The 13,390-nt window shown below is 50.6% G+C and overlaps 1 protein-coding gene across 3 annotated transcripts in view; it reads right to left on the bottom strand.

The window, feature by feature from the left end:
- Nucleotides 1–317: 317 nt before the first annotated feature.
- CCDC136 (coiled-coil domain containing 136) overlaps nucleotides 318–13,390 on the bottom strand; it is a 48,545-nt gene continuing 35,472 nt past the window's right edge. For 2 of the 3 annotated variants that reach the window (XM_053257608.1, XM_053257610.1), the window contains exons 8-9: nucleotides 12,036–12,147; nucleotides 318–1,994 (exon numbers count right to left, since the gene is read on the bottom strand). In XM_053257608.1, coding sequence (XP_053113583.1) covers nucleotides 12,046–12,147 — 102 coding nt within the window. In that variant the 3' untranslated portion in view covers nucleotides 318–1,994; nucleotides 12,036–12,045. The remainder of the gene's footprint in view (nucleotides 1,995–12,035; nucleotides 12,148–13,390) is intronic. The other variant, XM_053257609.1, reaches the window with a different exon arrangement.

The following is a 13,390-nucleotide window of genomic DNA, read 5'->3' as shown; positions in this document are numbered from 1 at the left end:
GGACTGGATGCACCCAGCCAACCGAGCCCGCTCCAAGCACCGAAGGGAGCAGCAGCAGACCACCCTGGCCCCTGAGACCAGCAGCAGGCAGTGTGCATGCAGCTCCTGGATGAGCCAGGCCCGACCTGCATGCCAGGAGCCTGGCGTTTTGCTCTTCCGCGCCTCATGCAGTCCAGGATCCAGCCCCTGCCACCAAAGAAACGCCCTCTGTCAGGACTGCCTGGGCCTGGACGCAGAAACACCCTGGAGGAGTGGGGCCCACCTGCTCCCGCTCACCTTGCTACGCTATCGGATCCAGAAGACAGCCACGGCCGGTGTGTATCGATAAAGAACTTTTTTACCGAGTTACAACAGAGCACAACGAGGAAGCAAGAGATCTGCAGAGAGTCACCAGTGGCTTTTTTGGCAGGTGGCCCCTTCTCTGATGGAAGACGGGTGCAGAGGTCAAGGAGGGAGATGCGGTCGAGGTGGGCAACAGATTGCTGGGTGCCGGAGGGGCCAGGCTCCCCATAGCAGGAGCTTAAGGGACACGTGGAGGGCAAGGATCCGATGCCCTGAGCCCAGCCAGCCGTGCAACACTCCACACGCCACGGCTGCGTATCTGTCGCTATGGTGGAAACGTCACTCGCTGGAAATATCAGACGACGCCAGTCCCGAGCCTTGGCAGGTTTTCCTAGGACGTTCCCCTGCTCCTTCTTTCTGTACCAGCAGTCCTCAAATTGTCACAATGGCATCGAAGGTGCAAAGACCACACACACACACACACACACACACACATGCTACAATTGCTCCCATGGCTAGGAGGAAACTGTGTGTGGAGGGGGAAGGTCGGCTAGGCCCCAAAGGAAGACCAAAGAGCACTGGGGTGAGGAGGAGATGCATAGACTCAAGGGCCCAGGGCAGGCAACAGCCTGTCCTGGGGGCGGAAAGAAGGGACGTTAACTCTGAGGAAAATAAAATAAATCTGCAGGAAGATCTGGAGGTTTGAGGTTTGCTCCCATGTTTCTATTCACAGTGTTAAAACAGGCTCGCAACAGTGCCCAAAAGGAATGCCCCCCGTCCCCACGCTCACATCCCCGCCGTTTGATGCCTCTCTCCGTTCTTGCGCTTACCGCCAAGACCTGCTGTTGGGAAAGTGTGCTGGGCCCTCTGAATGCCGGCCAGGGCAGCGTCCCAAAGAGCAGGGTCGGCAGTGCCATGCACCAGGTCCGGCCCTCCCTTGCCCTCTCCAGCTGGCCCAGAAGACTAGGTGATGGGCTCCCAAGGCAAAGGGTGTCCATCCAAGCTCCCAAGCGCTGCTCCGTGTTGGGGCTCCGCAGGGCTTCCCCTGGCAGACCGCAGGTGGCCTCAAGCCCAAACTTCCACCTCTCCCGCTTCCCAAGCCCCAGGACCCAGCCGTCACCAAACTCCCCCCCCAAACAGCCTAGGACCACTCGAGGGGCGGGAGAGAGCCATGGCCCAGGGTGAGATGTTCCCATTCCCTATGGCGGGCAAGTTCTGGCTGGAAGCCCAACCGCGAGATCAAAATGCCACTGGATCAGACCCCTTACCTCGCTCCCAACCCTGTGGCTGTGGGCTCAGAGCATGCAGGGGCGATGGTGGAGGCCCGCGGGGAAGGCCTTCTCTGCAGGGTTGCTGGTGATGGCCAGCCACTGGCCTGGTGTAACTGATGAGACTAGCTGGTGCTCTCCCAAGGCCGAGAGGGTTGGATCCCTCGATTGCAAGCTGGGCAGCTCCAGTCGGAGACCTAGCTGGATCTGTGGAGGCGGGCATGGGGGCAGGGATGCAAGGGGAGGGGGGAGGGCGTGCTCAGTTCTTACAGGGTTGAGGTGGGGAGGGGTACATGGCACGTGTGGTCCTCTCTGCAAGGAAGGGGGGGACACTCCTCAGGCCGACATTCAACTGCTGCTGCATCTCTTCAGGCAGGGATACAGGAACAGGCCCCCCGCCAGCACGACAAACAGGGCCAGGGGCTTCAGCCCTCCGATGGGGACCTGCATGAAAGAAGGAGGGAGGGAGGGGGGTCAGCAGTGGGGGCAGCCCTGACAGCCTCCCTGATCCACCCCCCTCTGCACTAGAGTTAACGGAACCACCCCGAGAGTCCCTGAAGCGCCGCGCGGGGCTATTGCTTCCACCACCGGTCTCCTCCCAACGAAGGGGGCGGCATTGAACAGGAGGGGGGGGTCTCATCCTGTCTCTGCCAACTCCTCCTCTTCCTGTTTGTCTGTTTCACTTAGGACAGACCGAGAAAGGCTTTTATTCACATTGACTCTTACGAATACCTATAGACCACTTTTCGACACATACAAAAGTTCACAAAGAAGTTCATATTGCAAAAGAAACGGGGACAATGAGCACTTGCAGGCCCTTGAGGATGTGCTCACCAAAAGGCAGCACAGAAATAAAAGCTCTTTCTCCGTTGTCTGCCGCCAACCCAGCAACACACACAGACCCTGCCTTTTAGCGCTCTGGTCTTTACATCCCCAAATATCCTTTGTCCACCTTCTAGATCATACATGGGCAGATTCACATGACACCTTCGCAAGATCTGTGAAGCCAGAATTGAAACCCCACCAGTGATATGGACATACTGAGTGGCATTGGGTGAGTCACTTTGCTCTTAAGCCTCCGTTTCCCATCCATGAATAACAGCTACCTACCCTAGTGGGCCAGGGGGCAGAAACCCACAACAGAAGTGGATATAAAGAGTGGAAATATCCCTCGCCACCTGCGGTTTTCCCAATCGCAGTTTTGAGTATCCATGACTGGGAAGTCATGACCTGTCCAGCCAACCACGTCCCGAGTATCCGCGGTTTGGCAAGATTTTTTTTGCAAGGGGGGATTCCCCCAATTATGGGGGGTCCGGGGTGATTTTGGAGGGTTTGGGTGATTGGGGGGGTCAGGGGTGATTTGGGGGAGTCAGGGGTGATTTGGGGAGGTTCCCCTTCACTCCCCTTACTGACTTGGGGGGATTTGGAGGGATTTTTTTCCTAATTTTTACTGTATTTTGTGGTCCTTTCATGACTGCGATTCCCCTAACCCTCTTCGTGCCACTGATTTCAATGGCTTACCAACCGCGAATTCGCCAACCACGAGGTTTTCCAGGAACGGAACCCTCGCGGTTGGCAAGGGATGACTGTCATAAATTTTGGGTGTGGGGAACTTGTGCCTCCTACAGCATGAAACTAGCAAAGCCATGTGGCTAAGAAGGAGATGACCTGCGTGCCAGAATATTGCTGATTCAACCCTTCCTGCAGTCACAAACCCAGCAGGTGGTCTTAAGGTTGCTGCTCTCTCTCAGCCCAGCCTCCCAGCTGCTATGTGAGGTCTACCTTACAGGGTTGTTGCAAAGATTACTGCGATCACATACTGTACATAAAGCCATCTGAGTGCTTTTAGCCTGATAGAAGCACCACATTATTGTACAATGTGTCAAAAATGCAGCTCATCAGCTACAGCAGGAGTTCGAAAGCTTGGGTCCCCCAATGATGCTAGACTACAACCCCCATCATCCCCCTGTCACAACAGCCTTTAGCCATTGTGGCTGGAAAATGGGAGTTGTAGCTTGCAAACCCCTGACATACAGGAAAACGTCTCCCACCCCTCTCTCCCACATGGGTTCCATTTAGAGAGGGTTGGGGGTGGGGTGCATATGTGCTCGGCTGACGCCACTGTTCTGTGCACAGACTACTGCTAACCAAGTCGGTGGACCTGTGCACCAGACGCGCATGCCAAAATCACAAGTCCCTTTGCTGCTGACTATCATTATTATAAGGTGTAAAAAGTAATCATGACAAAATTCATTTCTTGTTCACAATCTAATCTTGGGTACTTCCATGAGTGGGCCTTGGAAGTTGGCCAAGAATCGCCACCCCTGCTGTTGCTCCCCCTTGCTGAAATGGCACCCCCGCACTGGGCCAAGAAGTGATCTGTTGGTGAAGACTCCCAGAGTCACACCCCACACCCAAGATCCACACGTGGACGTTTCTGCCACAAAACCACCGCATCAACACCCATCACATGAACTATATGCCTGCCACTCTAGCTGCTACTGGGCATCCGCTTATTTCTGTCTTGTTCACAATGCACAGTTTTAGATCTGCCCACATCCAAATAAATGCATGTGTGCATCCAAAGAGACTGAGAGTACCACGAGGCTTGACATAGTAAACATGGATTTCCTGTAGATTTTTGCAGGATTAATAGCAGCCATTGGAATGCCCCAATCAGATCGCGACCATGGTGTCTGTAGGGAGAGGGGGTTAACTCTATCCCCCTATGTGTCAGTATCCCAATTCAAATCACCTTGTCCATAAGCCCACACACTGGCCAAATTCAGATGTAACACAAAACCAGAATTAAACAAGTCAAAGGTTGGGATTTTGTTTACATCTGAATGCGTGCAACTGCAGTTTCACAGAAAAAGCAACCTGTGGTTTGGCTTGCCAAACTCAAATTTGAATTTTCAGTTGGCAGTAAGGTTCACTGCCGAGACCTCCAGTTTGGCTGCCAAAGCATTACTTCCAAACTCAGTGTAGTGATCAGCCACCCCTCCCCCTAAAGAGTTAACAGGGAGTGGGCCCTTGTCTTGACTGACACACTGGTGAACTCCAGGGCAGCCAATCAGTACACCAGGTGGGTGGGACTTAGAGGGTGGTTGCAGGGAATTCTGGGGACAAGAAGGGCAGGTCTTTGTTAATGGAGAAGGACATGTGACCATGGAGGGTGGCTGCAGGAAAATGACTCTGCAGATCCTTGAAAGATTTTGGTGAGTTCAAGGAAAACAAGTCTGGACTTTGGCTTCAGGAAGATTAATTTAGGGAAAGGTTTGTTTAGTCAGACCTTGCATTAGAAGTTATATTTATTTGGTGTGTGTGTGTTTTGCATATTCCCAATACTGTTCTATTATTGTTTACCTGTAATGTAATTGAAATAAGAAACACTAGCCTACGCCCATCCTACCTAAGGCATTGCAAAAGACTCTATAAACATTTAAACATGCCTAAGGCAACCTATTTTTGTAATCTACTAAGTATTCTTAACTGTATCAAAGAAAGCTAGAAAGCCTCAGATGGAAGTAGTCTGCAGTAATTGAATAAAACTGTTTTTTAAAGTCTTTTCTTTTTACGAGCCTCTCCAAGTTGGTTTTTAACTCAGGAAAAGAGGGGAGTTGAAGAGGGAATTTCCTCTGGTGCAAACATGTTCTCAGACATGCAGCAGCTATCAGTTTTCTCATCCCGTGTAAGCTTACATGTGGAAGGTTGTGGGGTCTGTGTGTGTGTGTGTTTTGGTATTTGCCCAGAGGGACCTTATTACAGCACCCAATCCACAGGTCTGGTTTTCTGCAAGTTTAGGGTGCTTGGTGGCAGCCTTTTGAACCTACTGATATTACAGAAGGGTTTTAGGAGAAACCTAGTCAAGCAGCTCAGCAGGGATGATTCAGCATTTCTTTCCCTCACGTGAGCTTGCTCTGAAACAAAGGCTTTAAGCCACTACACTCAGACACTGCCATAACAGCAATTTCATTCTGTTTTTGAAACCGCAATCATAGAAACAGCAGCGCAAACTAGGGGTGTGCAATTCGGATTTTTGGTGATTCAGTTCGGGAACCGAACCAAATCACCCCTGTTCTGTTTTGTGCCCGAATATGGACCACCCGAATCACCCTTGATTCGGTTCGGATTCGGATTTAATCCGAATCCGAATTGATTTGGGGGGGAAAGGGCCCAGGGGCAAAATTTTGGGGTGGGGTGGTAGTGCCCAATGGTTGGAAGCTACCACCCCAATTTCAGGGGGATTGGGCAACGGGCTGATTTTTGGGGAATTTTTGAAGTTTTTGTGACTTTGGGGCAGTTCAGGGGCATAGCATGGGATCTGGGCAAAAAGAGTGGGGTGGGGAGGTAGTGCCTAATGGGTGCAGGCTACCACCCCAATTTCAGGGGGATTGGGCAAAGGGCTGATTTTTGGAGAATTTCTGAAGTTTTCATGTCTTTGGGGCAGATTGGGGCAGAAATTGGGGCCTGGGGCAGAATAGTGGGGTGGGGTGGTAGTGCCTAATGGGTGGAGGCTACCACCCCAATTTCAGGGGGATTGGACAGAGGCCTGATTTTTTGGGAATTTTTGAAGTTTTGGTGTCTTTGGGGCAGATTGGGGGCAGAAAGTGGATCTGCCCCAAAAGAGTGGGGTGGGCTGGTAGATAGTGTCTAATGGGTGGAGGCTACCACCCGTCCCCAATTTCAGAGTGATTGGGCAGAGGGCTGGATTTTGGTGAATTTCTGAGGGTTTTTTTCATAAGGTGCAATGTGCTAGATTGATATTCATAGTAAATGAGAGTGTGAAAAAAGTGAAAGTGGGGTCATGAGAGTTCTTTAATTGAAAAAAATCTCATTTGCTATCATTGAATGAGAATTCACATCTCAGAAGTTTTTCTGAAGGGATGTTATTCCCTTATTTTCTGAGGTGTGAATTCTCATTCAACGATAATGATTAAAGAACTCTCATGACCCCACTTTCACAACCTGGGAATTCTGAATGTGAGTAAAGATCCATTCTCACACCCAGTGTTCCCCTTGTCCATGCACGTGGCCAGACTCTGACACATGGACCGTCAAAATCTCCTTTGGGTGGGTACAAGGCTTCCCAGGGGAGGAGGGGGTTGCAGTGCAAATGTTTTACCAAAGAGAGTGAGGGCCCCATGCAAGTGGGGCTCCCTTTGTTGGTTAGCTCAACTCGTAAGTGTGCAATCTGACAGGAGACCTAGGGTTTACAACCCCATGGTCCTCCCAAGTCGACAGGCCCTCTCATGAGAGGAATAGGCCACTGGCAGCAAGTTGCCAGGGGAGCAAAAGTGCATGCACTACTTTGCTGGACTGATCCCTTACAACAGCATCCTAGGTCATGGCAGGACAGACCCCCACGATCCTTTGCCCTCCCTCATATACATATCCCCTCCTAGGAAGTCATCATTTCCCCTTCCCTTTCCTGAATAACAGGAAAATAGTGCCATACACCCCTACCTCCCAAATCGTGCTTGTGCGGGACTATTTTGGTGCAGGACTCTTGGAAGGGAAGCAGTGCCAGAAGAAGCATTGGCATGGCATGGCTTATAAAGGGATTTAAATGCCCTTTCCATGCCAAGGATGGGTGAACCCTCCCCCTGCAAAATGCACAATCGCTCTTGGCATGCCCCCTTCAAGATCGTGGCCAATGGTGGCCACTCTGCTGATGTGCTGACGCTTTGCCCACAGTCTGGCTGTGGAGCTTGCTGGAATCGGCCTCAGTGGCTGAGCAGCAGGGAGGGGCTCCCCTCTCCTGGAACCAAAGGCTGCCGGACTGCAGTTGGACGAACGTCTGTGATGCTTTTTACAGCTTAAAATGGAAACTGAGGGTTCGCCAACCTCTGGCTTCACGTTACATGTGAATGCGGCCATTCTGTTCAACATTCGTACAATCTGTATACAGCGTGCACAGGTACAGAACTGTGACAAAGGGGCAGGTATTCACATCTTACATTGAACACAGGTACAGTGGTGCACCCCCTATCTGTATCCTGCATGACTGTACCCAGGTTCACTTTTAAAATGAACGCCGGTACAGCCATTCATACGTGTACACATGTGCAGACATTTGGATGCAAGTACAACCTAAAGTCTGCCTAGGGCTATAGAGGAACTCATTATGATAACTGCATGTTTTTGCCCCATGATATAAATAGCAGCTTCAGGAGGGATGTGGTTTTCATGGGGAGAAATGATGTGGGGACAAAAAGGCTACACACACCACCACCACCACACCATACATCTTATGGGGGGGGGCACAGCTGCTATTAATAGCTCAAAAATGACAAGAGCTCTTGTCTGCAGAACTTCCATGTCACCTCTCGTTTGGTCCTCAGTGGGATTGGAAACCTAACTGTAAAGGACTGTGGGAGGGAATGATTGAAGGTGACTGGATACTGCTTAATGGGGCAGAAGGGAGTTCTCTCTCCTGTTCTCTCTTCTCACGTGGTACATTTCACCTGAAGGCCTTCCATAAAGAGCAGAAGTTCTAGATGCAAACACTGATCCCCTGAAAACAGGAACTATTTTTCAATACGAGTTCTCCCAAAGGATCTGAGAGGCATTCAGCTGGAGAAGACCAAAAGGTCACCTATGCAATCCCCTGTGCAAAAATGAGGGCCACCCGCCAGTCCCACAAGAGATCAGCCTGTTCAATCCAGCCCCTGATATGTACAGATCATATCAGGGTCTATTATCGGGGTCTGATCACATCATGTCTGATCAGGCTCAGAGCTCCTGGCCCTGATTGTTCAGATCAGCCTGTGCAGTCTAGACCCTGATCCTTCTCCCAAAGGATCTGAAAGGCATTCAGCTGGAGTAAACCAAAAGGTCATCTATGCAAACCCCTGGACAGAAGGAGGGCCACCCGCCAGCCCCACAAGAGATCAGCCTGTACAATCCGGACCCTGATATGGCTGCAAGCAGAGAGCTGGTGCACGGTAAAATAAAATAAAATAAAATAAAATAAAATAAAATAAAATAAAACAAAATAAAATAAAATAGATGCGCATGAAGCTCGAGCACGTGTCGAGCTACATGTAATGGGGGGGAAGGTCAAAAGCCCCTAGAATCATCATCATTATCCAATTTGACCTGGGCATGAGTTTCCTTCCTCACTTCAAACACAGCCATTCAATGGGACCCTGAGTGGGAGCACTATCTACAGCAGGCCTGCTCAACTCCGGCCCTCCAGCTGTGTTTGGACTATTTACATCCCATAATCCCCAGCCACAGCAGTCAATAGCCAGGGATTATGGGAACTGTAGGCCAACATCTGCAGGAGGGCCAAAGTTGAGCAGCCCTGATCTACAGGGACCAAAGGCAATGGAAGGCAGGGTTCTGGCTCCTTTAAAAATTGGGTGGGTGATGAAATGTCTATCTATCTATTAAAGGCAATGAAAGATAACTTTTATATATCATTTTCAAGTGTTCAGGATGCTTCCCAACCATAATCTTGTTGCAGTCCTTACAATAACCCTGTGACGCTGTTTTATTCTCCCCATATTGCAGATGGGGTGAAAGTCGAAAGAGAGCACTATTGAAGACGGCCTTCTAGGGAGCTTACGGCAAGACCTGAACCAGGGAAGCCTGGTCTGCAGCTCCGGCCCACTGCCACCATGCTGCCCCGGTGCCAAGGCCCTCCTCCGCCTCCTCCTCTTGCCTCTGGTCACCCACCCACACAGCCAACCCCACAAGGACATTCTGTTGTGCACAACTTGATGCTCGTCTTCACTAAAGAGCATGACCCACACATTGCCAAGGAAAGGGCCTCCTTGCGGGTGGCCTCTTGTTTGGGGACTGCTCTACCCAGGGAGGCTCATCTGGCACCCCCCTTGATGTTCTTTCAGTGACAGGCAAAGGCCTTTTTATCCACCCAGGCCTTTTCCACGTTTGCCAAACTGCTTTAATGCTCATCTTTCCCTTTCTTTTTCTCTCTCTTTCTTTTCTTCCTGGCATTGTTTTATTGCTGCTTCCTTGTAGTATTTTACCACTTGTAAGCAGCCCTGGGAATATTTTTATTCAAGGACAGCACAGACATTTTCAAACTAGCCATTCAATAAATAAGCCTGGTAGCTCATTAGAGGAACCTGAAAACATCTGAAAAACAAACAAAAGAGACCCAGAAACCTTCTAGCCCCATCACAACAGATAACTTCCTGTCAGTGTGTCTTATAAGCCAGAGCGGGCCTGAGGGGGAACTTCCCGTTGCCAGGAAGGAGGTCTCCTTCGCCCCCAGTTCTTCTTCATGGCCCCAGATCCCTGTACTGCTACCTCTGTTTACTTCCGGCACCTTTGTATCCAATGCCTTTATGCCACCCTTTCCCATCCCAAAACACTGGGTCCAAAATATTCAGATTATTTCCCCTGCCAGAATAAACCAGAATAAAATTTGAAACCAGAATAAAATAGGCAAACACAGGATGCTAGAGGAGGGCCAGGTTAAGGTTCACAAGATTCACAATGATCTTAGGGCTCTCTTAGCTTTCTATCGTGGAAAATCCACTCCTCCTCCATGCTGCTGTCCCAGTGCAGAATTAAGAGCCCTTTAGGAGCTATTCATGCTTCCTCTGAAGGAATTCGCTTGTTCCCTAGCCGACCTCTCTGGCTTCACTAAACTGGACCACACTCAAGGCTATTTATGTGCACTGTGTGATGACTATAACTTCAGTGTAATGTTAGAAGTGCTGCTTAAATGAACAGCGTCTCAGGGATGGAGGGACCATGGGTGGGGGGCGACAATGCCCCCTCAAGAAGGAAGAAATGGGGGCGGAATGCTGGCAGAGTTACCTGGGCAGGGAGCATGATTAGTCAGACTCTTGACATGGCCCACAGCCATATCGCAGCAGCCAACATTTCCCTCTACTAGCCCATAGGAAACAGAAGAGCCAGTGTGGTATAGTGGTTAGAGTGCTGGACTCGGACCGGGGAGACCTGAGTTCAATCCCCACTCAGCCATGATGCTTGTTGGGTGACTCTGGGCCAGTCACTTCTCCCTCAGCCTAACCTACTTCCCAGGGTTGTTGTGAGGAGGAACTTAAGCATGTAGTACGCCGCTCTGGGCTCCTTGGAGGAAGAGCGGAATATAAAATAATAATAATAAATAAATAATAAGTACTTTTAAAGAATATGGATTCCTTACATTTAAACAAATGTGCATCCCTGTTTTGCTGCTGCTGTCTATTAAGTAGGTCGGCTGTTTATTTAATGCATTGTACTTAATGTTGGTTATGTTAGCCATCTTGTGCGGCCAAACTGAGAAATATTATACATCTCTTAAATCAATTAAATGAAAAGAGCAATTTTTTAATGGGCAAGTTTTAGCCCCCAGGGTGGATAAGGGAGAGCCATCCTGAGGTCCACTTCAAAAAGTAGGGCAGGATGGGAGGTGCATCAAAAGGCCCCCAATGCGGCTTTGAGCTGCCATCACACGATTCCAAAAGGAGGTGATTCCTGTCCTCATTTGCCAGGTAAGCTGGCAAATCCAGTACTTGAAGGGAGCGGTCACCTGGGATGGGGCAATGGGGGACACAGAAACCTCAGCCAGATGGGTCAGGCCCTCTGGCACCTGCTATTCAACTGGGGGGGTCCCATTGGCACCCATGGGAGCTTTCCTCCTTGTCAGCCATGGGTGGGCCTGATCTCGACTGGGACCCTAGTGTGGTGCACAAAGGGTTAAAGCCCCCTCACTCTGGCCTTGATTGGGCCTCCTACAGCAGCTATTTTAAAAAGAAAAGTTAAGGCCATCAGCACTACTGACAGGCTTAACGTAGCATCTGAGCCACTTCCATGCAGCAACAGCACACAGGATATTCAAAGTGTGATCTTACTGTCTGTACACATGGCGCTGCAGACTACCATGCTGCTTCACAGCACCATCTTCCACTCCACACACACACACTAAGCAGGCACCTTGCACAATTTCCACAATTCCACCTGCTGGTCAGCTCTTGCATTACAAGAAAAACCCGTCCCTTTTCATTACCATTTCAGTTGATGGTGACTGGGGAATAGGGTGAGTTCTTCCGGGAATGCAAGAGCTGGCCAGCAGGTGGAGCTGTGAAAATCATAGCACAGAAGTCTGCAACACTGTGTATATGGGGAGTATGGTTGTGCTTGGAACTTGTGTGAAAGCTTCAAATACCCCGCATGTTATTGCTGTATGGAAGTGGCCCTAGTTTGGACCTAGAGCCTTCAGAAACGGGCTCACCTCCTCCTCTGTCCCAGCCAGGGAATGAATGCAACTGTCTAGATGTGTTTGTTGTAGAAAGGAGTGTGTGAGGCAAGAGGGGACTGCAGGGGAGGTGGGTTCAAGGGAGTAGGAGGGGAGGCTGCGACTTCAAGGGGATGGGGGGCAGGCAGAAAAACAGAAGTTGGGGAGGGAAGGAGAGAAAGACAGTCCGACATGCAGGTGGCCAAAGCAAAGAGTAGCAGCAGCAGCAGCAGCAGCAGCCCAGCAGAAGAAGCAGATACCAATACCTGATCGGGATTAGGAAGAGGTCTCGGCCCACCAGCACCAGAGCAGAGCCACTATCACAACCAGTCCTATGAGAGGGAGTGAGATCATGGGGGGGTCGGGTGCATATGGAGCCTGACGGGGGCGGGTGGGAGAGCGTGGAATGGAACGTGGAGGTGAAGCCACAAACACCACAAGAGGGGAGATGAGCCAAGGCGGGGGGCGGGGGGAGGGGAGAGAAAAGAGAGATTAGACCCCAGGGTCTCTGGGCTGCCACCGTTTAGGCCCACATGGGGGGGCTCTGCTGCTCAGGGCATGTCCACCCTGAAAACGGAAACCTACTTCAACTGCGTTTAACCCAACCCAGGAACTTTGGGACCTGTGGTCCTGTGAGAAAGCGGACCAGAACGTCCCAGCACCCTGCAACACCACCTTTTTTAATTAGTAAGTTTGCCATTTCTGAAATAAGGCTCAGAGCTGATGGACTAGTTTGCAGACTGATCCTAGAAGCACCTCCACATGGAGATTGCCACGTGCCTGTGAACAGGAGCCTAGCTATTGTTGGGTGCTGTTCATGGGCGCAGCACCAGAAAAGCTGCACGTGTGACTGAGCCTCCTATTTCCACACGGAAGGCGTCTCTCGCATCATTGCTTTCCAAAGTCCATCGGGGAGCCTTGGGTGTTCCATCTGAAACAGAAACCTGGGCGCTTTCCAGATTAACCCCGACAACAAGGTCACAACGGATCTGCTAAGTGTGCTTCCGTACTTCCTGTGTGGTGACACTGCCGTCCCTGTGCTGACAACAAGGTGCTGTTCACATTCCCGATGCCTTCTTTCGGATTTTATCTTTGGGTTATAGTGCTACAACGTTGCAAGTCTGTTGCAGAACAATAGTTGTATTTTCCCATTGTGGGAGTTTGAGATTCGGGGGATCGTTTTCCATACGATCCTGCCAAGCCGAAGCCTTTTACCCCTGTTGCAGGGTGTAATCTGGAAAGTGCCCTGGTCCCCCCTGGTTCCAATTCCCATTTGTGCCACAAGAAGGCGACAACAGGAGTGAGCAGATTGGCTTGTAGCTCACGACAGGGATTTCCACCTTGGGGTCCCAAGAGATGGATGGACTACAACTCCCATCTTCCCAGCCACAATGGTTGGCCATTGTGGCCAGGGATGATGGGAGTTGTATGATCGGGAAGGAATCCCTGCTTTAGGGGGCTTTTCTGCTGAGGATCCCACACACATCCACAGCCAGCAAATGCTAAAACATGGAGAAACTGGAATCATACCTGTTCCAAATCCAGTCCCCAAAGCCATTTGACTTGGCCCCCTCCCAAAAACACAGCACTCACATTTTCACTGGGAAGGGAAATAAAAACA

This window comes from Hemicordylus capensis, chromosome 5 (genome assembly GCF_027244095.1).
Source record: "Hemicordylus capensis ecotype Gifberg chromosome 5, rHemCap1.1.pri, whole genome shotgun sequence".
Lineage (NCBI taxonomy): Eukaryota > Metazoa > Chordata > Lepidosauria > Squamata > Cordylidae > Hemicordylus > Hemicordylus capensis.
This window is presented reverse-complemented; position numbering and strand designations above follow the sequence as displayed.